This window comes from Hyperoodon ampullatus (assembly GCF_949752795.1).
Source record: "Hyperoodon ampullatus genome assembly, chromosome: X".
NCBI lineage: Eukaryota > Metazoa > Chordata > Mammalia > Artiodactyla > Ziphiidae > Hyperoodon > Hyperoodon ampullatus.
In genome coordinates, this window is record NC_136913.1 from 30116126 (window position 1) to 30143939 (window position 27814).

A 27814-nucleotide genomic window follows, 5' to 3' on the forward strand; every position below is an offset into this window, starting at 1 on the left:
ACTAAGATACTTCAAAGCAAAAGCAGAAATACTGAAGTGTTATACAGATAAGGGATCTGATTTTATGGCTATTGATGAGACTGATAGAGCAGGCTTCATACAAGGTATATTTCGTACCTTTTCTTTATTTATAACTTCAAGAAGACACATGGTCCAGTCCAGTCAATAAATGGCTATTTAGTAATGATTATTAAATTATTATAATAATAATTGTCTATGTCTTTCATGATTGATATGTCACCACCCCCAAAGGGACCGTGAGGCAGTCTGTACTGAGGCTAGTGAAAACCTAATGCTCCCCTTTAGCTAGGTTGTGATCTATTTTCTTGCTATATACAGAGTCCTGAAAAAAAGGGAGTGAAAGTAATTCCAGAGCTTTTAAACCCAATCTACAATTTAATTTCCTTTGTGACCTTTGAAACATCACAGTTATAAAAGTCTAGCTTTCCTATTTCCCCCGATTTTCCATAGGTATTTCCTTATTAAGAAACAAAGCAAAACAACCTTCACACAATTTGAAGCCCTCTTTCTTTCAATAAAAAAAAGGATTTTCACTTAACTTCACTTATTTCATTTTCCTGTGTTCTTCAACCTTTAAAAACTTCAAGCCTTGCTCATGTCTCCCTTAAACTTTATACATAACAAAAGCCTCACTCTTTTTCTGCCATCTAGTCAAGTCTTCTAGATCTCTAATCCTTAGTATTACTCTTCATGTTACCACTCATAAACCAAATGATTTTTATGTGGCAAAAATTTTTGATCATGAGGTAGAATTAACTAATGAGCAAAATTTGTCTTCATTCATTTCTAATGAGAACTAATTTATTCTTAGATTCCCTAGGGATATCCAAAGAATTGTGTTTTGATCTTCCAAGACTTTAACTTCGAAAATGCTAGAATGAGTAATGACTGTCGAACCAACACCATGCATGCTGGTCCAAACAAGTAATAGGGGTCTTCTGGGACTCTGCAACCATATAAAAGTAATCATAATTTTAACTTGTCCTTTGACACCAGAAACAAGCCTTTTGGATAATTTGTAGACCACTCGCAATAAATTTGGCATACAAATAAAATCTTCTTAAATTAATCCTCTGAGAAATCTCCCAAATACTTATTGGTGATAGAAAACACAAATTCAAGCCTTTTATGCCATTCAAGAATTTCACTTAAGCAGGACTGTGTCTACAATTTTCAATTTCTAGTTCTAATTGTGTCACTAACTGGTGTGAATCCCACTTAAAAAAAATAAAACTATGTCTAAATCCTTTTTACAACTGTAAAGCAAAACTCAATAATTCAAAGACCTAACAACGGTTAAGTATATGCAAACAACAAAGGTAAACATCAGTAAAAGAGTAAACAAACAAGTCAATGAGGAATAACGGGAAAGAAAGTCGCACAAACATCAGAATGCAAATGCTTAGGATAAGGCAGGATATAGAGAGCTGCAGGAATCAGAAAAGTAGCCCCAATAGGCAAAAGAATGAACAGGTGGATAAGGAAGTTCAGTAGCTTTATTTAGTGGAAAAATCCCCACCCCCCGCTTCACACTGTAGCAGATCCAGTTGGAACCTCACACATTCTCTTGGCTCTTGATGCTCCAGTGTGCCCTGGCTGATGTCCAACAGCCCTCAACTATATGTCTTAGTCTGAGGGCTTTCTTTTTGTAGCAGAGAACACACTACAGCCAAGTGCATGACAGGCTGGAAGTGCTTGCAAAAGACACACGAACACCCCGATCAGCCCTTAAAAATGATGAGTAAGGGTTGGAGTATAAACATCACAGCTCTGTTGCTCCTTGCCTAAAGTAACTGCATAATACCTGTTTTTTGGTTTCCTAGACCTTCTCCATGGAATTAAGCTCCAGTCCCCTACAGCAGTGGCTGACTTGATAAAACTCTTTACAGGTTACTTTTCTCACCACCTCACTACCCTACCACAATTTTCTGAGGTCACCTCCCAATTAAACAACCTAAACTCAAATCCTTGTCTCAGGATTTGCTTTTGGAGGAAGCCAAACCAAGACGCTTTTAACCCCAAAATGTTTATTAAGACCCAAATCAATCCTTAACCAAAGCTAGCCTGACCCTGTAGATAGAGTTAAGGAAAAGCACAGAACTGGACTGGAAAATCCATTCATGCTTTTTAAACAATGTAGCATGTGCTCTTTGAGACAAAGCAAGTGTAATGGGATACACAGAGACCTAGTAGAAGGAAAGAGAGCATAGTCAATAAATTATTAAATACCAACTAATGATAGGGTTTCAAAGGATAGGTCTTTAAGAAATTTGAATTATGATATAAGTAAAAATATAACAATTTCCAAGCACTGGATTCTACATAAGCATACAAAAGTTAGTTATTACAAGAAGGTTGTACCTCATCAAAAATAAGCTTTGTTTTGTTTATTTTTCTCATACTATTAAGCTGCTGAACTATAAATTTGATGAAGTCCCTTCCTTGTCATTGAATTCTGTGGAGTTTTATTTATGAGAAAAGAAAATTTCCCTTTAGAAGTGTTGGCTTGGATTAGAAAATGCTTTATTATGTGCATTGCAAACCTACTTATTTACCACAGCTAGACAGAGACTCCTTCTTACTCTGTCATGCAGCTGCTTGTTTTTAAACAAATTTTGCCAAGAGACATAAACCAGATGGCCTTCTTCAAGGGTATATTGTGAGCTGTGATAGTCAGCTTATGGTAGTTTCAAGCAGCCGACAGCTGGGTATGGAAAGTCATGATGCTATTCAGAAATCCAACTTCCAAGTATGCCAAAGCACAAGGAGACTCTCAAGTTGGTAAATAAAATTCTGATTTCAAGTTGGTTTTAATATCCTATTTTTTCAGGGGTCTTTAAACTTCTGCTTCACAATATTACAGTTTTTATTTTGTAAAACAGAAATACCCCCAACACATTATATTAGAGATAAAACTTGTGGAAAAAAAATGATTCAGGGTACATTTTCCAGTGGAATCAACAAGCTGTAGGTTGGACTTTCTCAAATAGTTAGAAATGTGCCATCAATAAAGTTTACTGATGCTGTAACATTCTACTGTGGTAGTGTAATATATTAAATTGTCATTTTGAATTCCATTCTGTAGTATTGTTATGTATCCTCATTCTTGACATGGTTTTTTGGAGAACAGAGTGTATTACTCTGCTACTGGACTTTAGTCTTGCCATGTGACTTGCTTTGACCACTGGATGTGGACAAAAGAGGCAGTTTGTTAGTTCCAAGGCAAGGTCTTCAGAAGCATTATGTGTTTCTGCTTGCCCTTCTGAGAGCTTCTGAACTCTGCCATGGAAGAACATGCCCTAAGTATCTGCTGCCCTTGCAGCCTGGACCCCAGGGTGAAACACACACATCAGGCCTATTCATTCAACCTACAGTCCCACAGGCTAAAATAGATTTCATTTAGAGTAGCCCTCTAATCATGAGAATAATTACTTATTGTTATTTTGGGGTATGTTTATTGCACAGAATTACTGGGGCAGCATCTAACCAATAGTGTTAGACTTTGTTAAGAGCCCAATGGAAAGCTACCTTGGGTCACTCATATTACTGGGTGACAGGGAAAAAGGGATAAGACAAATATGAGAGTTGACATCAACGTCTTAATCATGGTGCTATTACTTTATAGAAGGTACCCATAAAGATTACAGAATTGTACCTCTGATTATCTCAGAATTCCTTCAAAACAAAGGGCATTAGAATGACAATCCTTAGTTTCCAACATTATTTCTGAATATTAGAAGAAGACAAATGAAAGGAAGAAAGAAAAAAATAAAGCATTTCAAGAGAAGCTACACAGACAGAATTTACCTTTTGTGAAAAAAATATACAGCTTAAATGTATTCAAACATAAACATTATTCAAATGGTAAGGATTTTTTAAATGTCCATCTAAGCTATTATTTATTTTTCTAAGTATCTAACCATTCTAGGAAATCACATAGAATATTTTAAAATGTGATGTTTCAAGCAGAAATCTCTCAAAAACCACATCTTTAGCTTGTAATGGGCAGTTTTCCCTTGAGGAAACTGATGTTTTTCAAGAGGAATCTGAGACTATCTGTGGATAAACTAAAACTAATAAGAAAATAATTCTTGTGAAAATTGCCTTACAGTCAAGAATTTGCAATTCTCACAGCATAAACAGATTTTTTAAAGTGTTAGAATTTTGTAATGGCAACAAATCACGCCCCTGCCCACAGAATAGTAGAAGTTAAAATAAGCAAGCAAGTAAGCAAACAAACAAAAAGTCTGTTGACTTCCACCACAAAGTTATGTTGACTTTAGTGGCTAATGGGTATATTTTCTTTAGGGGAGTCTGCTTACTCCTCTCAAATACCATAATTATAGGAACATATCAAGATCTCAGATTATTCATATATTGCTATATCCATACTTCAAAGTCATAATTCAGTTTTATTACAGAAAAATGAAAGTAAATATGAGAAAATTTACCCTCCATAAATATTTTGTTGAATGAACTATCATGGAAATGAAGTTCTTGTTAATCAAAGAAACAAGAAGCTTATTCATTCCAAAATATTACAACTTTTGAGTCAGCAGTTTATCATTTACATGTAAGGATTCATCAGTTTAAAAATTAATATGTACTGAGCAACTACCATGGAATTATACTGTGTTTGGCTTAGGGGGTGACAGAAGGTATATGGCACAGTGTTTGCCCTATAGGAACAAAAACTCTCCTGGATGGTACAGAGTTGCACACAGCTATGTAAGACATACAAATTTATGATAAGCACCTGTAAGAGCAGTACATGAAGAGAGGGTTCTAGGAACACAGAAAATGAAATAATTGATTGAGACCAGAAAATGATTCCAAATAGTGATATTTGCATTGGGTCCTGAATGATGAGTAGGACTTTGACTACTACCAAAGAACAAGGCAGGGTTCCTCAAGCACTTGAGGAGATCCTTTACCACTTGGTTTTGCAAAGCATCTTATAGAATCACAGTCTGTTTTTCTATAGATATTGAATGTGAAGATACCACCTTCTAAATACATCTCTGTGAAACACTGTGGTTTCAGATAAAATAGTTTAAAAACTTTTTATATGTACCTCTGCTTCTGCTACTGAAGACTGATGGCTGAAACAGAGAACATAATCCGTGAGCATGAGAAATCCTATATGAAATATATAGGAGACAAGGGACGCAGAGACAAGAGTTCATAACTTGGGTCAAAATATGGGCTCTGGCATATACTTCCTATGCGAGCTTGGGACAATTTATTTGTTCTCTCCAAATCTCAAGTTCCTCATCTGAAAATAAGGTTCTCCTGAGGCTGAAATCATATATGTAAAGCACTGAATACCTGCCTGGCCTGTAGCTGTTGCTAAAACAGAAGCTCTTTACTCTTATGCAACACCCATCTTACATGTCCAGAAAAGGGGATGTCCTGAAATTACAGTACATTGTCATAATTTTACCTTTAGTCTTAGATCCTTATTTTATAGTGGATATTCTTGGAGTCAGTGATCTAAACTGCTACAGCTTACGAATGACCCAACTTAAGTCAAAGTAAGTAAGCAGGGAACATATAACCTAGGAGCACTGTGAAAACCGAGTCATCCATCGCTTTCCTTAGCTAAGCAGGGGCTTTGCTGGAAAGAGGGGCAAGAGTCAGGCAAAAATTAATTAATGAAAATTTGTTTCGAGGGCATGGAGAGATAGAACAAGTGGGTACTGGGCAATGATGAAAAACTTCTACTTTTATATTGGCAGAATTCAGGAAGCCAGAGTAACATGTTTTCTCAATCAGAGTTCATAAAATTATGAAAGAAAGTAGGGGAAGGAAATAATACTCAAAAAAGCTATACTTATTACATATTTCTGAGGGTTGTTTAAAAAACAGAACAAAATATTACTTTCTCTATATATACATTGAAGACTGTTAGTTCTCTTCCAATATCCATTCTCCCACTTTTCTATAACTGTACACTTTTTGGCAGAGCACAGAGCATTCAGGAATAAATGCAACATTTTCAGCCTCCCTTGCAGCTTAGGTGTGGTCATGTGACTGACTTTGACCACTGAAGTGTAAGTGTAAGTAAAATGTGGTAGTTGCCAGGAAACTTCCCTAAAAGACTACTGGTGTGAATCCTTTGCCCCTTTTCCCCACCTCCTTCCATCCTGCTTCTTGGAATGTGAATGTGGTGGGACTCCATCTTGCAATGTGTAGATGAGGGCCTACCATATAAAAATAGCAGGGTAGAAAGCAGGAATGAGTAGAGCCATCATACCTGCTTTGACTGCATACTCCTAGGTTTTTAAGGAGAGAAAAATATGCTTCTGTCTTAGTGAAGGCATTACTGCCTGGAGCTTCTGTTACTCTCAGCCAAAACAAATTCTAATTGATAGAGCTAAGAGAATTTCTATAAAAGCGACATTTACTACAATTTTGTTTTCTTCCAAAACTCATATGTCCCGTGTAGACAGAAAAAGATATATATATATATATATATTTAGAGAAGGGAAATTTTTGACATGACAAAGCCAAGAAACATACAATGAGTAAAGCTAAACAGTGGCATTATTTCCAAAATGAGGCTAGTCTTATAGGTTTCAAGTTGCTTTCTATACTAGAGCCTTTTTCCCTTTGGCAATGATGAAAGTACAAATTTATTTAGATAAGAAACAAGCAAATTATAGCCCCCTGTACACTGAAGAAGTAGAATAGTCTATGGTAAAGAATGGAAATGTGTGTACACAGCTATCCTGGGAAACAAAAATGTTCAATTACTTTGAGAAAAAGATTCAGGATATTGATCTATGCTTAACTTTGAGATTATGTGAATTTTATATCAAGTCTATTTCTTATCTGAAGCAAGTTTTAAACTAACCTCTATGTGAACTGTAAAGATTTATAAGAATCTGAAAATGTTAAAGATATAAGGCAAATGATCCTGTATGAAATGGCTATCATAAAAAGCAAAGCACTCTGCAACACTTGAGTGCTTTGAACTAGCAGTAGGAACATACAGAAGGTAAGCTGGCGGGTAGAAACAAACTTATATTTAATGCATTTCAAAATGCAAATCAAAACTACAATGAGGGGGCCTCCCTGGTGGCGCAGTGGTTGAGAGTCTGCCTGCCGATGCAGGGGATACGGGTTCGTGCCCCGGTCTGGGAGGATCCCATATGCCGCGGAGCGGCTGGGCCCGTGAGCCATGGCTGCTGAGCCTGTGCGTCCGGAGCCTGTGCTCCGCAACGGGAGAGGCCACAACAGTGAGAGGCCCGCGTACCACAAAAAAAAAAAAAAAAAAAAAAAAAAAAAAAAAAAAAACTACAATGAGGTATCACCTCACACCAGTCACAGTCAGAATGGCCATCATCAAAAATATCTACAAACAATAAATGCTGGAGAGGGTGTGGAGAAAAGGGAATCCTCTTGCACTGTTGGTGGGAATGTACACTGATACAGCCACTGTGGAGAACAGTATGGAGGTTCCTTAAAAAACTACAAATAGAACTACCATATGACCCAGCAATCCCACAACTGGGCACATACCCTGAGAAAACCATAATTCAAAAAGAGTCATGTACCACAATGTTCAATGCAGCACTATTTACAATAGCCAAGACATGGAAGCAACCTAAGTGTCCATCAACAGATGAATGGATAAAGAAGATGTGGCACATATATATACAATGGAATGTTACTCAGCCATATAAAGAAACAAAATTGAGTTATTTGTAGTGAGGTGGATGGACCTAGAGTCTGTCATACAGAGCGAAGTGAGTCAGAAAGAGAAAAAAAAAATACCGTATGCTAACACATATATATGGAATCTAAAAAGAAAAAAAATGGTCTGACGAACCTAGGGGCAGGACAGGAATAAAGACACAGATGTAGAGAATGGACTTGAGGATACTGGGAGGGGGAAGGGTAAGCTGGGACGAAGTGAGACAGTAGCACTGATATATATACACTACTAAATGTGAAATAGATAGCTAGTGAGAAGCAGCTGCATCGCACAGGGAGATCAGCTCGGTGCTTTGTGACCACGTAGAGGGGTGGGATAGGGAGGGTGGGAGGGAGGGAGACACAAGAGGGAGGTGATATGGGGATATATGTATACATATAGCTGATTCACTTTGTTATACAGCAGAAACTAACACAACATTGGAAAGCAATTATACTCCAATAAAGATGTTAAAAAAACGCCCCTTTATTAAATAAATACAACAGATCCCCTTCATTCTGTTCCTTCACCAAATGTTCTCAATAATTAAACATTCACAGAAATTATATGTAAACAAAGAAATATAAACCAAAGGCTAGTTTAGGTATCTAATTCAAATGATATACTGTATCATGAATGGCTCACATGTTAAATAGAGTTTTCACATGTTAAATAGAGTTTCAGAAAAAGAGAATTGTGGAATAATTGTTTGTTGACAATTGACAGTCACTATATTAACATTAAATACCTCCTAACACCAACTATATGGGATTAATCTTTTGTAGTTTAAAGCTTTGCCTCTGGTAGTAAAACCTCCATGTAACTGGCATCAGCAGTCAAACCACAGACTTCATTTTGGGCTGCTGGGTGGAAACAAAAGATTTCTCTATTTGGCTCACAATTGCTCTCTCAGTGGTGTGCAACGTGCAACAACTGGCCAGTGAAAGATATTCACAATAGCTAGGGATTAATTTAGATTATACAGAACCCCAGCAGAAATATAAACACGTGAACAGAGCAGCCTGACATAGAAGGCAGTGTGCAGGAGGGGTGATCCCTAAATTGAAATACACAAGAGGAAACAGGGCAGAGAAGGTAGTGTAGAGGCTAAGCTTGGTGAAAGGAGATTATAGCAAATGACAGGTTGGTAAAAGATTCGCCCTTCCTAAAGTTCTGATGATTTATTTTTGGCATATATGATATGTCAACACTGTCAAATTATAGTTTTCATCATCATCATTATCATCAAATAGTATTTATTAACCAAATGTGCTGTACTGGACATTGTACAAGGAAGCAAAATTGATATGGTTTCTGATATCCAGTCACGAATAAAATAAAACTGACCAATCAATGTAGACAAATGTAGGGGAGCAGATAGTGAACAAGATGCTTACCTGGGGAACACTTGAAGGTTAACAATAAACTTTTAAATATTTCCAATGTTTAGGTGAATTGGGGAGTGTATGGGTGTGTCTATGTATGTTTCCTGATAGATCTGTGGAGATAAAAGTGTATTATTTTCTTTATATAGATAACTAAGTTCTAAAAATGAATTCTATCGAATCAATTATTTAATAAATAATGATTTTCAAAAACATATCTTGATTTTTTTTTCTTTTTTTGTGGTACGCGGGCCTCTCACTGTTGTGGCCTCTCCCGTCGCGGAGCACAGGCTCCGGATGCGCAGGCCCAGCGGCCACTGCCCACGGGCCCAGCCGCTCCGCGGCATGTGGGATCCTCCCGGACCGGGGCACGAACCCACTTCCCCTGCATCGGCAGGCGGACTCTCAACCACTGCGCCACCAGGGGAGCCCCCATATCTTGATTTTGAGAACCAAATCAGAAGCCTTCCCCATACACCATGGTCTCAGCAGCATGAAAAAGTGGGACATAAAGAGAAAATGTCACTTCTTCCTCAATTTAACACATCTTCCTCTGCAGTGTCCCCATGAATGAATGCATGAGAATACTTTCCCCTGGTCAGTACAACAATGATTCTGAAATGAGATGTAAAAAAATTTCCCATATTCAGGGTATTTTTTTTTTACCTCTTACTTCTTAATTCTACCAAGTTCAAAAAAACAACAGTAGAATTATGTATTGGCACTTATACATATACCTGGGAGGGGAAACAAAGATCCAATCTGGCATAAAAATCTTTACATTTAGTAGAGACTAATTCTAAGACTGCAGTGTTAATCTTTCCTGAGTTGTCAGGATCCTGTGTGTGCTTCTCATGTATCTTCCCAAATACATATGGCACTGTGACAAACAGAAGAGGCTGCTAATGCTGCTATAGCTGAATGTCTCATTTAGGAACAAACAATTCTGGAAAAGCTCCCAGATTATGCATCTGTTCCTCTAGCTTCCACTTTAGAGGATAAAATTGTATGGTGATGCCATAAGGATTAATATATTATTACTTTCCTCTGTGGGTAGTGTGTGGTTATTTCCCTCACCTTGACATAAGAGAAAAATATTTATTGAATGCTCCAGTAGAAAAATTACAACTGAGATAGCAAATGCTTATGAGAAAGTTGCATTTGGAGTGGGCTTGCAGAATTAAATGCTTGTCCCCCAGAATCTGAATACAGAGATGATTAAGGCACTCTCTCTTCAAGTCAGATTTCTTTGGTTTCTATTCCTGTTTTCTCTCGTTTCATTTCTTTCATTGTCTCACAGCAGCAAGAGTCTGTAAGCGCATTAATACTGTGGGCTTGAGGCTAAGGGAGCCAAACAAAGGAGAAATCCCTGGGGAAGCGGTTTCCAGCTCTCCCATCCCCAGCATCCTGTTGACATGTGGCACTGTAGTCCCAGCATGATGGTGGGAAATTCAGGAAAGCTTTCTCTACAGTGGTGGTGCTCACAAACTTATTCTAGAGTCTGTACTGGCTTATTATAAAGTGTTTGGAGGTCCAGGGTGAAAGGCCAAAAGTAGAACAATGTACCGTGCTTTTCTTAAAACTACATAATTTTTTTTTTTTAATTCTGAGATCGGGGCCTTCCTGTACTTAAAAATGTATGTAGTTATGGTTTTTTAAATTTTAAGTGTAAATTTCATTCACGTACAGCATACACACAGAAAAGTATACAAATCACAAGTGCACAGTTCCATACATTTTCTTAAGGGAAATGTACCAATGCAACCAGCATCCAAATGAATAAATAAAACGTTACTCAGAACACCAGGACTTGCTCCTGCCCTTGTTAATTACTATTCCCAACAAAGGTCACCATATCTGACCTTTAACCCCTGATATGCCTGTTTTGGAGTTTTACATAACTGGAATCATACAACATATATCCTTCTGTGCCTGGCTTCTTTTATGCAACATGGTTTTCCTATTTCTTATTTTATGAAATATCATTGGTAATAGAATTTGATTTTTTAAATGCCCTCACACTGTCAGACCAGAATCTTGTTGTTATACAATAATGCCATCTTATGGCTACAGAGCAATTTGTAGTCTAGAAACTGCTTTCACTTTTTAAATCTTATTTGATTTGTGCTATTCTCTAAGACTTGAGGAGTAATTTCCTGAAAATGGGGCAAATTTATTAATGGTTTGAGGGATAGGAAAGGTGGTAACAGAAAGAAAGGAAAGACAGCAAAGTATCTGGCACTTGAAAGGCCCTCCTTAAATGCTTATTGAAAGAAGGAATGCACACTGTTTCTCTAATACTAGGTAGATATTATGTTAATTCTTTATTTTCATGTGTTTCCTGTAGGTATGTTTTATAAACAGTGAGCAATCCACAAAGAAATAGATGAAAATAGCATTTAGCAACAATGTTAATTTCTCATAAAGTTAAATATTTATCTTACGTTTGTATATACGGATATCTATCCATATACATGGATATGTATATGCGCACATAGGATTCATGGATTTAATATTTACTGTGTTCACCATTTGTGTTTCCATGGAAAGGAGCCACTTTTAATACTTCGAGGATTTGTAAGTTTACTGAGGCACATGTTGAAATTCTACTTGCTGGAAGACAACGTATGGAAGCTGGTCTCCTAGATAATGAGTGAGCAGTCACAAGTTAATCTGGATTTTAATCCTCTACTTGCCTTGACTTAGACAGTAATGTCTGTTTTACTTTATGACATTTAATAGAGGTGAATTCTGCCATTATGGCATTCATGAATCTGTTGATTAAGGATGGTCTCAGCAACTATGCCTTAGGAATGCCAAGAGACTAATGCATTTTCTCATATCTGTAACTTATTTGTGAGTAAAGTATGTAGATCTATTAGAGCTAAATATTTTGGTGAAATAGAAATATGCAGATGTGTCACATAGCATGTGTTTGGCAAGTCACTTAACATCTTTGTTATTTAGTCTCCCGTATAAAATAATGAAGCAGGATAAAATCACTAAGGTATTTTCTAGCTGTAAAAAAATCCTGTGTTATTAACTATCTATAATAGTTGTGATTATTATTCAGCAAATATTCATTCTTCTTTCCCTTCCACTGTAGGAAGCGACTACTTCCCCATTCTACTGATGTCAGGCTTGCTTTGGCCAATGGAATGTGAGTGGCTTAATATGACCACAGGTCATAAGTGCTCTTAGGAGATTAGGCTTGGTTCATGCTCTGGTGACCTGTCATGAGCAGAGTGTGCCACTGATCCTTCATCTTAAGCCCAGAATAAATGTATATGTAACAGACCTTAACCCAGCACACATCCTAGAGCCTAGACCAGTTAACCATAACTTGAAACAGCTGCCCAGCCACACTCAGCCTAAGTCAGCCAAAACACAGACAACCTAAAGATCCATAAGCATGAGAATAAAGGCTTGTTTTAAGCCATCGAGTTTTTGGGGTGATTTGTATCACCATATTATGGTAATAGCTGACTAATACACTATCATACCTGGATCATACGTGAAAATATACTAATACCTTCTTACTGGCTCAAAGGTATTTTGTTTTAACCTCAAGTTGACTTATTTTAAAAAAATCAGTAGATTTTTGTTGAAAACCCAACATGAAGGTATTTAAAAATGTACAGCTTCTATTCATGAGAAAAATGCAAATCAAAACTATGGTGAGGTATCACCTCACACCAGTCAGAATGGCCATCATTAAAAAGTCTACAAATAACAAAACCTGGAGAGGGTGTGGAGCAAAGGGAACCCTCCTACACTGTTTGTGGGAATGTAAACTGGTGCAGCCACTATGAAAAACAGTATGGAGGTTCCTTATAAAACCAAAAATAGAATTACCATATGTTCCAGCAATCCCACGCCCAGGGCATATATCCAGAGAACACTCTAATCCAAAAAGATACATGCACCCGAATGTTCACAGCAGCACTATTTACAATAGCCAAGATATGGAAGCAATCTAAATGTCCATCGACAGATGAACAGATAAAGATGATGTGGTACATACATACAATGGAATACTACTCAGCCTTAAAAAATAATGAAAAATGCCATTTGCACCAACATGGATGGACCTAGAGATTATGATACTAAGTGAAGTAAGTCAGAGGAAGACAAATATCATATGACATCACTTATATGTGGAATCTAAAATATGTCAGAAATGAACTTACTTACAAAACAAAAATAGACTCAGATATAGAAAACAAACTTATGGTTACTAAAGGGGAAAGGGGGTGGGGGAAGGATAAATCAGGAGTTTGGGATTAGCAGATACAAACTACTACATATAAAATAGATAAACAACAAGGTCCTACTGTATGGCACAAGGAACTATATTCAATATCCTGTAATAAACCATAATGGAAAAGAATATGTATATATATGCATAACAATCACTTTGCTGTACACCAGAAACTAACACAACATTGTAAATCAATTATACTTCAATTTAAAAAAAAGAATCTATAGCTTCTAGTCTCTCTAAGGATTCAAAAATCTACCATTGTATGGGCTTGGTGGGAGATAAATTCCTGACTGTCACCGCAGTGGATCCCAAATTCCAGCTATTTATTTTCCCTAACCCCTGGCAGTTAGAACCTAGTTATATGACTGAAGCATGCCTTATTACAGGAGTTGGCAATTTATGGCCCACCAGCAAAATCTGGCCTACCACCTGTCTTTATAAATAAAGTTTTATTAGAACAAGCCATCCCCATTCATTTGTGTATTGTCTATGGTTTCTTTCACCCTGCAACAGCAGAGTTGAGTAGTTACAGCAGAGATCATATGACCTGCAACCACTAAAATATTTACTAATTGGCCTTTCAGAGAAAAAATATCCAACTCCTGCTTTACCAAATAATTCTGTCAGAAACCTTAATTCTAAAATTAGTGACACAAAAAGAAATAATAATTTTGATACTTTTTGGCAGGATAGTAGCAACCAATATCCAGTGGCAATGGTACCTCTTGTGGACCAGTGGACCACGGCAGTGACAGAAGTTTATAATTCAGATTCATCTTATAGCTTGATGCTGGGTGTGTTTCTGGGTGCATATCCTGGTCTTCCTTGACAATCTCTGCCCATATTTAAACCTGACTCGCAGGCCTTTCCATTGATTCCATGATTTACCTGATATCCTTCCAATTATATTATCCTACCTAAGGTAACTGGAGTTACTTTCTGTTAGTTGTAACTCAACCTTGAACAGTCCATTAACCTTGCTTTATTCCTGACTCTGAGTAAGATGTTCCTATTCCACTCCCCAAGGATCTTGTTCTCGCCCTCTAGCATCGCTCACATCTGTCAACCTGTAATGTATTGGCTGTTTTTCCATTTTCTCTCTAGGACTGGGAGGTTCTTCAAATCAGGGACTGAATTTAAATCAACTCTCCATAGTGCTCAGGAAAATGTGAAAGCATATAAGAAAGAATTAGCAGGCATGAAGACTATCAGAGCCAGAAGACAATTATTTTTATCGTCAAAATTGCCAAGCCTGATCGAGTCATTATCATGTATAAGCAATCTGCTAAGCACTCTACATACATCGTGTCATTTAATCCTCATAACAACCCTATGACTTAGAAAATATTTTTATCCCATTTTATAGGTAAGGGAATTGTGGAGCATAAAGGTTAGGGAACTTGTTCAAGGACATAAAGCCAGTCAGCAGGAAAGCCAGGATTCCAGAACAAGTTGAACTCTAGTGTCTGTGCTCACAAGCAATAACTTAAAACAGTTTTACTCGAGACTAGACTAAAAGTCACAGGAAATTTAGCAGCTCCTGACCAATTCCTAGAGGAACCCAGTTAGAGAAAAATTAGGATACTTTTCCAGAATCTGGATAAGAAAAGAGTGGGTCTACTGGCGTTAGTGACACACTATCTCTTGCCAGATATAGGAAAGACCCCACCCAGACATGGGGTGAGAATTCAGGAAAGACCCCCACCCAGATGTGGGGTGAGAATTCAGCTTACTCTCTTTGTGGAATGGCATTAGTCTTCTGCTTCTTTTAAAGACTATGGTTGAAGATGAACTGAAAGGGAAAGAGTTGTATGACTGTCAGAAGGGAATACCTAGCTCACTGACCAAAGATGACATAAAGTGGGGGAGAAGTCTCAGAAAGCAGAAAGTTTCACCTCTGTTTTTGTGCAAGGATGGGAGGTGTCTATAGAAGCACAGTAACCACTGGCTACCCAAGAACCCTGCAAGGTTCTTAAGAAATAGTGTTGGTGGCCTTGGATGGCTGGAAGAAAACACCGAGAGAAGACAACAAAGATAAAAACATCCCCAAAGTGGAATGAGCACCCCAAAAGACAGTGATGAAACTGACCTCATTGGAGCAACTTGTAAAAGCTCATTTTGACTCAATGTGGGCTACTGAGAGGTGTACCATGATGGCAATATGAGTTTGTCTTTTGCAGTATATACATAGGGTTGCTGAGTTTCTTTCCCTTTATCAAGAATGGCTTTGGATACCCTAGGGCCCACTGTTTTCCAGTAAGTTGAGATAGAACTATTGGACCATCCAGGGAAAAATATTCTCAGGCTTCTTGCAGGAGGCTTCAGTCCATACACACCAAACATCCACTTCGTGCTCAAGACTACCTTAATCCTGACCATACCACACAAAATAAAACACAGCTTTTGTCTCTCAGGAGCTTGTGCAGGAGGCATAAAAGGAACAAATAAATAAATAAATAAAATCGATTGCTATGTAGTAAATTCTAGGAATAGGTCACTTTGGAGCAGGTACTCTACAGAGTAGCCACCAAGTCTGGTGACATCTGCAAATACATAAATAATATGTTGATATTATACTCCATTAATGTTAAAATAATAACTAACTTTCTATGATCAACTAATATTTTTAGGATTTTAAGAAGGAAATAACATCTCACATGAGACTTGAAGGGCAGGTAGGCCAGAGAGGGCAGAAAACATTTGTGAATCTTTAAATCAATTTAATATTGATAGAGCAGAATTTGGAGGGGTTGTAGGGCAGGCAGGAATTGATAAACAGTGAGGCTGACCAGAGGAGCAGGGGTCATGTGAAAGCCTTATATCCCCAATTAATAAGTTTTCACTTTATTCTAAAAGGAATGTAAGTTTTCTTACACTTCAGAAAAACAATTCTGGATGAAAGATAATTGGGAACAAAGTAGGGATGATCACTGGCACCAACTGAAATTTCTGCTGGAAGTATTGATTTAGGAATCTAATGCAGTAAATGAAGAACAAAAATAGAAGTAAAGATGGCAAGAAATGAACAGATTTGAGAGATATTAAGGAGGTTCTTTGTAATTATTAAAAATGATTTGATTTCCTCTGAGAATAATGAAGAAGATGGTCTTGAACATATCTTTGAAACAAATTGTTTTAAGCCATTACAACTTTATTCCTTTTAACCTAAAACTGGAAGAGAAAACAATACCTTCTTGTAGTATGAGGCTAAGAAATGTATGTGAATTTTAAAAATCTGGTCAACAGTTGGATATTTTAACTAAGGGAAGCACTAAAAATTAATTATTTTAAATCAACAAATTCCTTGTAGCAAAAAAGTGGGGGGACTTCAAAATGTAAAGAATCACCTTCAAAACAGAAACAACACACAAAAATCAACTTTGTGTTGCCAGCTTATATTTCCAATATATTAATCTAAGTATATCAAACAGTTATAAATCTACAGGATACAGATTTGACCAAAGGTATACAATTTATATTGTACAATTATTTAAACCACCTCAATTAAATGACCAGACGGGTTTTGACATTACCTGAAATTTTAGAGGATATTATAGTGCTCCAACGTAATACTAACTTCAGTACAGAAAAATTTGTTGAATTCAGCTCATTAGTCTGAACTGTTCATCATTATTTGTTCTTACTCCACTTACCTTTTTCCAGTGAAGGTGATACTTCTCCCTCTCTTCCTCCCTACCTATCTTTTTTCCATGGAGAACACTGAAATGAACTCTAGAATTCCTGGGAGACAGGTATAATCATTTAGTAAAAGGAAAGTGGTACCTACCCTTGTCGGTCCTTGCACATTCTGTTAACTCTTTCCCATTGGAAATCGAGCTGTGAGAGAGCTTCCTGTAGCCTCGCCTTTTCCACCGGTGTGGCACTTTGCAATGCTGCTGCCTTCTTATTGTGAATAACGTCAATCCGACCTGAGATTTGTTGCAGGCTGTCTTTTATATTCTGTAATATTGAAATTTTAAAGCAAGTCAAAAATGATTCAGCTGTCTATGGAAAGAGAAGAAAGGAAATTTATCAACCCCCAAAGTAACTAATGGCCTTGCATTTTTAATCTACTGACTTTTAAAAGTCATTAGCCTTGAAGCCCAGTGATTTCAACATGCCCAACTTCAATGGGTAATCCACAGTCCTCATCTTGATACAGATGATCACTCACTCCCTCCATCTTAAAACTCTATCTTCATTTGACTTCTGTAACCTGAATTTTTCTGGTTTTTCCTCCACCTTCTTGTCCACTGTTTCTCAGTCTGCTTTACAGAATCCTTCCCATCTTACTCATCTCTTAATATTGGAGTGCTCTAGCTTAGTTCTGACACTTCTTTCCTTGTCTATCTATATTACCTCTTATTTGGTCCCATGACTGTAAATAATCTCTATATGACAATGACTCTCAAACTTACATCTCCAGCCCTGACCTCAACTCTGAAATCCAGACTCAGAAATCTAGGTACTTTCTTGATACTTGAATGTCTCATGAGCATCTCAACCTTAGCATAACCACATTCTGAACTGCATCCCCATATCCTTCTCTTCCCATGGTTTTCTCTCCTTTGGTAAATGACATAGCAATTGATAGTTATTCAGGCTGACAATCTTGGAATCATCCTTGATCTTTCTTTTTTAATCTCCAGTATTCAAATTGTTGGACAATCTTGTTGGCTCTACTTCTAGAACATGTCCAAAATTTGACCACTTCTCGTTATCTCCCTTGCTATTGCTCTGATGATATAAGTTATCCTTATATTTCACCTAGATTATCACGATAGCTACCTAAATGATCCTCCTGCTTCCAGTCTTGCCCCTCTCCCAGTCAATTCTCCACACAACAGCCAAAGAAATTCTTATAAAACATAAATCAAATCATATTACTTCTCTTCTCAAAACCCTCCAATGGCTCCTCATCAAACCCATAGTCTTTTTTTTTTTTTTTTTTTTTTGGCCCAGATGCCCGGCTTGTGGGATCTTAGTTCTCCGACTAGGGATTGAACCTGCGCTCAGCAGTGGAAGCGACAAGTCCTAACCACTGGACCGCCAGGGAATTCCCAACCCATAGTCTTTATCATGGCCTACAAATCTCTACATAACTTGGCTGTACACTGCCTGATATTATAATCTTATTTTTTCCTTATTCTGCATTTGCTGTTCTCTCTGCCAAAAATACTCTTTCCCTCCAAGACACTTATATGGCTGTTTTCCTCACTTCTTTCTCATCTCAGAAGAGCTTTATCTACTGTTCCATTTTAAGTAGCAGCCCCAACTGCTCTGTATTGCCTGTATTGTTAATTTTTCTTCATGGCACTTATGACTAACATGAAATTATACAACTACTGGTTTCTCTACATCACTAGACTAGATCCTATGAGTGCAGGGATGTTATCTGTCTTGCTCTATATTGGGTTTCCAGAGCTCAAACCTGTGCCTGGCACATGGTAGGTACCCAGTGCATTTGTGTTGAATAAGTGAAAGTATCTCAAAATTTAACTCCATAATTTTAAAATCTAGATTATATTTAAGGGGACAATACACAATGCCACTAAATAATAAAAATCTTTTAAAATATTAATGTTCAAAAAATGCTAAAAACTTACATATTTGTCTAGTCTTACAAATGTGAATTTGGTTACTTTGCTCATCTGAATTGTCAAAGACAAGTCAATTGAGTAAACATTTATTGAGCTCTTTCATGTACAAGGACCAATACAGAGAAAGCAAAGGTAGGTGAAGGACAGTTTTATTTGTTTCTAAGAAGTTTTAAATTGATCTCATTGAGGTAGTAAGGGAGGATGTGGTTTGGAAACTGAAGGAAACAATTACAGTTTAGAAGTTCCAGTTAAATGATGAGAAATTATTTGATGAGTGGTCTAAGTGGTACCAAATCTTTTCTCACAGTTCAGAAAAGGAATGAATCATATATCATATATGGTCACAAGCCAACGAAAGGGCTCATAAAGGAAGTGCAATTTGGGGTAGACACAGCTGAGTAGTTGAAGTGGAAAGGACATCATACTTAGTAGGTAATACACATGCAAAGACAGGAAACATGAGTAGCCGTATATGACTGACTTTTCAGAAATGTACAGGATCAGCGAAGATGGGTCAGGAAACAGAGGCTGGAGATGATTAATAATGTACTTTAAAATACTGCATGTAATTCAGTAGACAGTGGGGAACCATGACTTGTGTGCGCGCGTATGTGTGTGTGTGTATGAATTTCAAATATATACAAAAGCAGAAAAGGAAAAAAGGAAAATAGTACAAACAGCCCCCATGAGCCCATTATCCAGTGTCAACACTTATGAAACCATGGACAATTTTGTTTCATTATATTTCCACCCATTCACCTCCTCAACTGGATTATTTTGAAACAAATTGATATAATATATTATCCATAAATACTTCAGCATGTTTCCAATATACATGAATTGTTTTCAAGGAAAGTACACATAATACCATATCCTACACCTAAAAACTTTAAAGTGTTATTAATATAATCAAATATCTAGTTGTCCTTCATAATTGAGTTGAATTGAGAAAGTTGTTTAGGAAGGAAACGTGGCAGAACTCAGTGACTGTTTGTTGGCTGAAGAAAAGGAAAGACTTGAATAACTCCCAGGTTTCTGGCCTGAGCATCCAGATGAATACTGATATCTGAGTAAGAGGATTTCAGATGGATGAACAGGTTCTGTGTGCGCATGCATTTGTGTGTGTGTGTGTGTGTGTGTGTATGCATGTGTGTGTGTGTGTAAGTGATGATTTCCTTCTGGACACAATCATATTATGAAGCCTTTGGGTTGTCAGACAATAGACATTCAATAGGCAGTTGGCAACAGACTTTGAGAATATGAATGAGATGGCAAATATCGTTGGGCCATACATATTCTCACATTTCCACATGGTCTGGCCTTTCTGAGCAAAGAACATTGGCATCTGGGTTAGAGGATAATTGAATAGCAAACATACCTTGGTGTTTAGATTAGTGCATTTTTCCAGGGAGACTCAGAAGCTTATCTTTCTTGGATCCCTTTGCTTACATTCCAACTTACATTCTGAGGATAACAGACCTAGAACTTCCCCTCTCTGGAGAGGATGTGTTTACATTCCAGAGCAAAGGTCTCTCTCTGTTTGTCTCTCTCTTCCCGCCTCTCTCTCCCCTCATCCACCCAAGTCCCTCCATGTCTGTCTTTCTGTCTGTCTCTATCAGATGTGCCAAATCCCTTATATAAGTTCTGATGTTTATAATGTTGGGGTTGCTCTCTTGTACATCTGGCACTCACTGCATGTCTCATGGGGATTTGAGTAATTAGTGAGATATTCTCTGACCCAGGGATCACATGTTTCCTGTCAGGATAAATAAATACAGTTGACCCTTGAGTAAAATGAGGGTTAATCTGTATATAATTTATAGTTGGCCCTCCACATCTGTGGTTCCTCCGCATCCGTGGATTCACCCAACCATGGATTGTATAGCACTGTAGTATTTACTGTGGAAAAATATCCACATGTAAGTGGATCCATGAAGTTCAAACCCATGTTGTTCAAGGGTGAACTGTATAAATATAAAAACTTAACAGGTATCAATAAAATGAACATATTTGCTGACTTGCAGGCAAAATTGGGGAGGTTCAACCATGTGTGAGATGGAGACTAGGGGGGTCCCTGTTGCTAAGCCTGCAGCTTCCCAGAAGGCTGGCTCTGAAGCAAACTCCATTGGGCAGCAGGAGAGAAGTCATGGGTAGATCTTAGGGAGATTTCCTGCCTCATTCTAAGACTTCATGACTGTGGTGCATGAGGACTTGTCTTGGGGGAAGATTAATCTATAGAATCTTGTGAGGATATAGATAATGTCGGTTGTAAGGGGCAAAAATCAATGCTTACAATGGGACCCTGAGGAAAGCAGCTGTGTTCCCAGGTCTGCAAATCAGCTAGACACAATGGTTATGGGTGATGTGAATGAATTTCAGAGAGAGAGAGAGAGAGAGAGAGAGAGAGAGAGAGAGAGAGAGAGAGAAGAGAGAGAGAGATTGTTTATAAAATTCCAAGGTGTTGTCTTCAAGTCCATGAACACCTTGCGATTAGAAGGTTTCATTATTTTTTTGCTAAGCAACTCAATTTAACTCTGTGGTCAGAATATGTATCTAACAAGTATTACCATGTGAGGGAAAGGAAGGCATGCCAACACAGAAATATCCTGTGAGATTCCTTATCTGGAGAAATGCAGGTTAAAATTGTCTTCTGCCAGTGTTATAGAACTGCTAGTCAGTGGAATATAGTAGGTGTTGTTTCATTACAGGAGAGATGGTCAAATTGCTCAGAAACTTTTGTTAGAGTGAAAGCGTGAGAAGAAAATTTGCCTAAGGATGACCCTTTGTGGAAAGCAGAGGTCGAGGATGGAGATGAATATGTCTGAAGAGTAGATCTCATCAGACCTTGGAGAAGAAGCAGAAGAGTAAAATATTTTAAAACTAAAGGGAGAACGAATATCAGGAAGGAGGGAGGGAGGGAGCCACCAACAAGTCAAATGCATCTAGGAACAGGAGTAAAAAGTCAACTGTGGATATTTAGGAGGTGACTGGTGATCTTAAGAGCAATCTCAGCATATTGAAAGTATGGAAATGTAAATCTGGACAGAGAAGACTGTCTTCCACTGTCAACCTCTTTCACTACAAAACTGAAAATAGCTTAGTACTACACTATGGTTTGCTTTATTTGACATAAGACACTTCTTTATGGAGGAAAAGTTTACTACTAATAAAAACAAAACTGAGAATATAACAAACATTTTTAAAAAGACAGAATGGATCTGGTATATGTTATCAATTTCCTAGAAGTCCCTTCACTCAAGCAAACCTCTTATATTTGTTCTTTCTTTTACCCACCTGGCAAAATTTCATTACCATGTCCTGATGGCTCTGAGCCCAGAGTCTTGGGTGGAATATTTAGGGCTACCCCACTAGCTGGATTAGGTCAGGTGCACCAACATGACTTCTTTTCTGCTTCTGTTAACTCTGCTGACCTGGACAGCCTGACAAAATGACCTTTGCCAGTGCTTGCAATGGCTCAACTCCTGTTGATGTGAGTCACGGACTCCATGTTAACGTGGCTGCCAGCCCAAGGGCAAAATTCCAGAACTCTGACAAGTGCTCCACTTGATACCAAGCACCCAGCTGACTGACATGCTGATTACTGAAATTCACACTGGGGCAACCAGCTCCATTTGTCCATGTGTTGGGAGCCCAAATACTTAAAATGAATAGCTGTAATTTCCTAAAGGGGTAAAATTCAAGAGAAGGGAAGGAGGATCTTCCCCACTGGTCTAAAAGTAATCCATTCATGGCTTTCATGCAGGGTGTGTGTGAGAGAATATATAGTCTCTCTCTGATGATTTGAGTTTGCAAAGCTTTCTGATTTTACTCCAAATCTCTGGAGAGTTCCCAGTTCTCTGGAGAGTGATGGAATTGCTCAGAATCAAGTTATGAACAGTTTTAGCAATGCTGGGCAGCATGTTGTAAAGGCAAGAAAACTTTCTATCTTAAATGAGAAAAGCAAAAAGCAAAACTGGGGCAGGAGATGTCATACTCCCTGGATATCTAGATAATAGCTCCTTGGTGCATTCTCAGAGAATACTGTCAAACTTGGCTGGAGTCCAGGAAATCCTTTTTAAAGTCCCTACACATACTCTTGTCCCTGAGGCACTGCACACAGAAAAATGGTATACGCACCAAAGAAAATTCTGTAGCAGTTTCCATAGTTTAAAGTCAGAGATGAGATCTTTTATAGCTTTTTACTATTTTAGTTTGTCTAGAAATAAGTGATCTTTATAGTTTCTGACCCTCTGAAAATGAAACCATAGTCATTGTAGTTGCTATGGTGATAGAAAAATCCCTAGGATCACTACAGAGTATATTATTTCCATTTCTCTCCCTGAAATAGTTCCTTACCTTACCTGAAAATATGATGGCAAAATGAGGAAGCACACACTTTTTAGTCAACTTCCTTCTTGATGTTGACATGCACCTATGAAATGACCTCCCCACCCCCCATTTCAATTCTGTGAGATGTTTATTTGTCAGTCACTCTTCCTGGAAATGGAAATTTCAATTTCTGGAAGGCACGCATACATGAGTCTATATAATTTAAGCCCTTGGTATTTTAAAATAGCATCCTTTCCACTCTGGTTCACAGAATCAAATAAGTTAAATGAGACCCTTATTTATACACTTTTTTTTTGCGGTATGCGGGCCTCTCACTGCTGTGGCCTCTCCCGTTGTGGAGCACAGGCTCCGGACACGCAGGCTCAGCAGCCATGGCTCACGGGCCCGGCCACTCCGTGGCATGTGGGATCCTCCCGGACCAGGGCACGAACCCGTGTCCCCTGCATCGGCAGGCAGACTCTCAACCACTGCGCCACCAGGGAAGCCCTATTAACTTTAAATTGAGAAAATTTTGATAGTGAAGCAACTTTCACAACTGAAAGATGAAGTCCACATATGTACAATAAGGGAAAACAGAAGACTATGAACTATACTGCTTTAACTCACATTTCGAGGTGAAAAGCCTGTTGTTTAAAGAAGAGCTCATTGATAACACAGTCACAGTAATATAGGCCTTAGCTTTGAGATAAATAATATTTAGAAATGTGGGTTTCCCTTTAAGAACAGAGTCAGTTTTTTAACGGGATTCATAACACAAACAATTTGAACCTATAAGTACTTTGTTGGTTCAAGTATTATGTAATAAGTGTCTTTAATGAGCTAAAAAAGAGAAACTAAAACTACAGACAATTGATCTAGGGAACCAGACAAAGCACCTGTTTGCCAACTTATCAGGCTGAGATAAAGGTCTCAAGTAACTCTTAACTAGGCTCTGTTCTCTATCATAAGGGGCATATTTCTGCTGCTCAGTTTTTCTTCCTTTTAATATAAAGCAACAACTACTCCCTTGCTGTCAGAATGTTTCACTACAGAGCATGCCTTTACCCACCTAAATGGTAAATCTATTTATATGAATGTCAAACTAGATACTGTAGAAAGTGAACAGGGCTGGAGTAGGAGACAGTGATATCTGATAAATTCAATGTATTATTAATCACTTCTGATGAAAATAAACTTAAACAAGAACTTAGTGAATATAAGCAGCTCATGCAGCTCAATAGCAAAAAAACAAACAACCCAATCCAAAAATGGGCAGAAGACCTAAATAGACATTTCTCCAAAGAAGATATACAGACTGCCAACAAACACATGAAAGAATGCTCAACATCATTAATCATTAGAGAAATGCAAATCAAAACTACAATGAGATATCATCTCACACCAGTCAGAATGGCCATCATCAAAAAATCTAGAAACAATAAATGCTGGAGAGGGTGCGGAGAAAAGGGAACACTCTTGCACTGCTGGTGGGAATGTGAATTGGCACAGCCACTATGGAGAACAGTATGGAGGTTCCTTAAAAAACTACAAATAGAACTACCATATGACCCAGCAATCCCACTACTGGGCATATACCCTGAGAAAACCATAATTCAAAAAGAGACATGTACCAAAATGTTCATTGCAGCTCTATTTGCAATAGCCTGGAGATGGAAACAACCTAAGTGTCCATCATCGGATGAATGGATAAAGAAGATGTGGCACATATATACAATGGAATATTACTCAGCCATAAAAAGAAATGAAATTGAGCTATTTGTAATGAGGTGGAAGGACCTAGAGTCTGTCATACAGAGTGAAGTAAGTCAGGAAGAGAAAGACAAATACCGTATGCTAACACATACATATGGAATTTAAGAAAAAAAAATGTCACGAAGAACCGAGGGGTAAAACAGGAATAAAGATACAGACCTACTTGAGAATGGACTTGAGGATATGGGGAGGGGAAGGATAAGCTCTGACAAAGCGTGAGAGAGGCATGAACATATATACACTACCAAACGTAAAATAGATAGCTAGTGGGAAGCAGCCTCATAGCACAGGGAGATCAGCTTGGTGCTTTGTGACCGCCTGGAGGGGTGGGATAGGGAGGGTGGAGGGAGGGAGACGCAAGAGGGAAGGGATATGGGAACGGATGTATATGTATAACTGAGTCACTTTGTTATAAAGCAGAAACTAATAAAATAAAAGAACTTAGTGAATTTTTAATGTCTTTTCTTACTTATTGCAAGTTGTTTTATAATTACTCTGCAAAGTGCCTATATGATTTCTGTTTCTAAAAGTGCTATTTAAAATAGCATATTGCTGTTGTGCCTTCTCTGTAATCTATAACTTATAGGTATCCTTAATCCTGTTTTATACCAAGAAGCAAGCTCAAACACAGGTTCCTGAGTTTAAAACTCTTACTGAGGTAAGATTTGAAATAATAGGTCGATCATAGGATGTGTGTACAAACTTTAATCTGAAATTCTGTCTTCTATTTTAAAGTTTGTAACAAAATATTTACAAAGTATTTATAAAATATTTACTTCAAATTTTGCAAGTGTTCCCTTAGTAAAAGTGTTTCCATAAGAAAAGAAAAGCTATCTTAAAATTGAAACAATATAGTTTCAGATATATAACAAAATAAGCTAAAATATAAGATAATATGAAATTGTCTAAGTGTATTTTCCCCAAAAACTGACTTCCATATTTCAATTATATTCTGGCTTGAAGTATATTGAATTTCATTTAAAAACTGTAAAATTGCTTTCTAGTGATTCTTCAGCTTTTATGTCCCAAAATGACTCATGTGAGCAGATGGCTATAAACACCTATAATTCACTTTTTTTTTTTTTACCATATTTACTTCTTGAAGAAAATTTCTATTTGGCTCACTAAAAGCTTCTTCATCACATCTTCTCCCACCTCTGCACCATTCAGTACTGTTAAGCATAGCCTTCACCACACAGCCCTGGTCTCTAGTCCTACCAAGTTCTGCTAGGCCTCAGGTTTCTCTCCACTTCTCTGAGAGCTATAGCTCTGTCTTCATTCATTAACTCAACAAATATCTGTTGAAAACCTACCATGTGCCAGATACGGTCTAGGTACTGGGGATACGACAGTGAGCCGGAAAGACAAAGTCCTCCTTTTTCTGTTAGCCCACAAGCACTTTGCTGTAGCTTTTAGCAGAGTCGATCATTCTATGGCTGATTCCCTACATCTGCTGATGCCCACTATTGGACACTATTAGTGAATCTATAGAACCATCTTGATATCTTGCCTATCCCGTTTTCCACCTCCACCAATAAGATCCAGTTGTATCAAGGTGATATTTAGATTGTGGGAGTGGCTGAGATTGTCCACAGAGGCGGGGTTAGAGGAAAGAGGGCTGGGAAAGGAACATCAGAAAAACCCATATTTTGTGAGCAAGTGTGGAAGAAGAACTAACGAATGATTCCTAAATTTATATCTCTAATTGAGATGATCTCCTGAACTATGACTTATATATATATCCAGTATATCCAATATGTCTCTTGATATCCAATGGATGTGTAATAAACATCTTAGACTTAACACATCAAAACTAAACTTACACTCAACCTTGCACCCTAACATGATGCTCCTGCCGTTTTCCGCATGATACAGTTAATGGCAGCTCCACTGTCCCAGGTGTTCATGCCAAAATTCATAGTGTTATCCTTGAATCCTCTCTCTACCAACCCACATGCAACTGGCCACCAAATCCTATGGGCTCTACCTTGAGAATGTATTCAGAACTTAACCCCCCTGCCACTCTGATCCAAACCATCATTTCCAGCTTGGATAGTTCTGAATATGGGTATAATTAACAGTGCTTTCCTAATAGGGTTGCTGTGGTGACCATACAAGCTACCACAAGTAAAGAATTTAGAATGGGTCCTGGCACATAATAAATCAGTAGTAGCCAAATGCCACTTATAGTCAAAGCATGAATATCTCAAAGGCTTTATCTTCTATAAAATTATTCTCAGTTTCTGCTTTCTACATTGCTTTCTCCTCTTCACAAATTCAGTTACACTCATGCCTTATACTATGTATTTTGGCTATATTATGTCTCTCCTACTTTTATTACTTTCTAACTTGTTTGTGTAACTCTGACATGTGTATTCAATTAATGTTACAAATTACCAGAGCACAGGGATCACATCTTCTATTTCTTTTAGAGAGTTAAACACAGTATTCGAGGCTCAATACATATGTGTTAATTTGAAGTGAAAAGTTGAGTTGAAGCTCTGAATCTTAACTTGCTTATGAAAATCAATTTGAATGGAACCACTGAACCTTTAAGGTTTGTTACATTGTTCTTTTTTTTTTTTTTTTTTTTTTTTTTTTTTTGCTGTACGTGGGCCTCTCACTGTTGTGGCCTCTCCCATTGCGGAGCACAGGCTCCGGACGCCAGGCTCAACGGCCATGGCTCACGGGCCCAACCGCTCCGCGGCATGTGGGATCTTCCCAGACCGGGGCATGAACCCGT

General features: G+C 37.8%; 1 protein-coding gene across 3 annotated transcripts in view; it reads right to left on the reverse strand.

Moving 5' to 3' along the window:
- The window catches only part of DMD (dystrophin), a gene marked incomplete at both ends in the record, with an annotated part of 2093893 nt that overhangs the window by 1144057 nt on the left and 922022 nt on the right, over window positions 1–27814 (reverse strand). For all 3 annotated transcript variants that reach the window (XM_079728248.1, XM_079728247.1, XM_079728246.1), the window contains one exon: window positions 17157–17329. In XM_079728248.1, the coding sequence (XP_079584374.1) occupies window positions 17157–17329 (173 nt within the window). The remainder of the gene's footprint in view (window positions 1–17156; window positions 17330–27814) is intronic.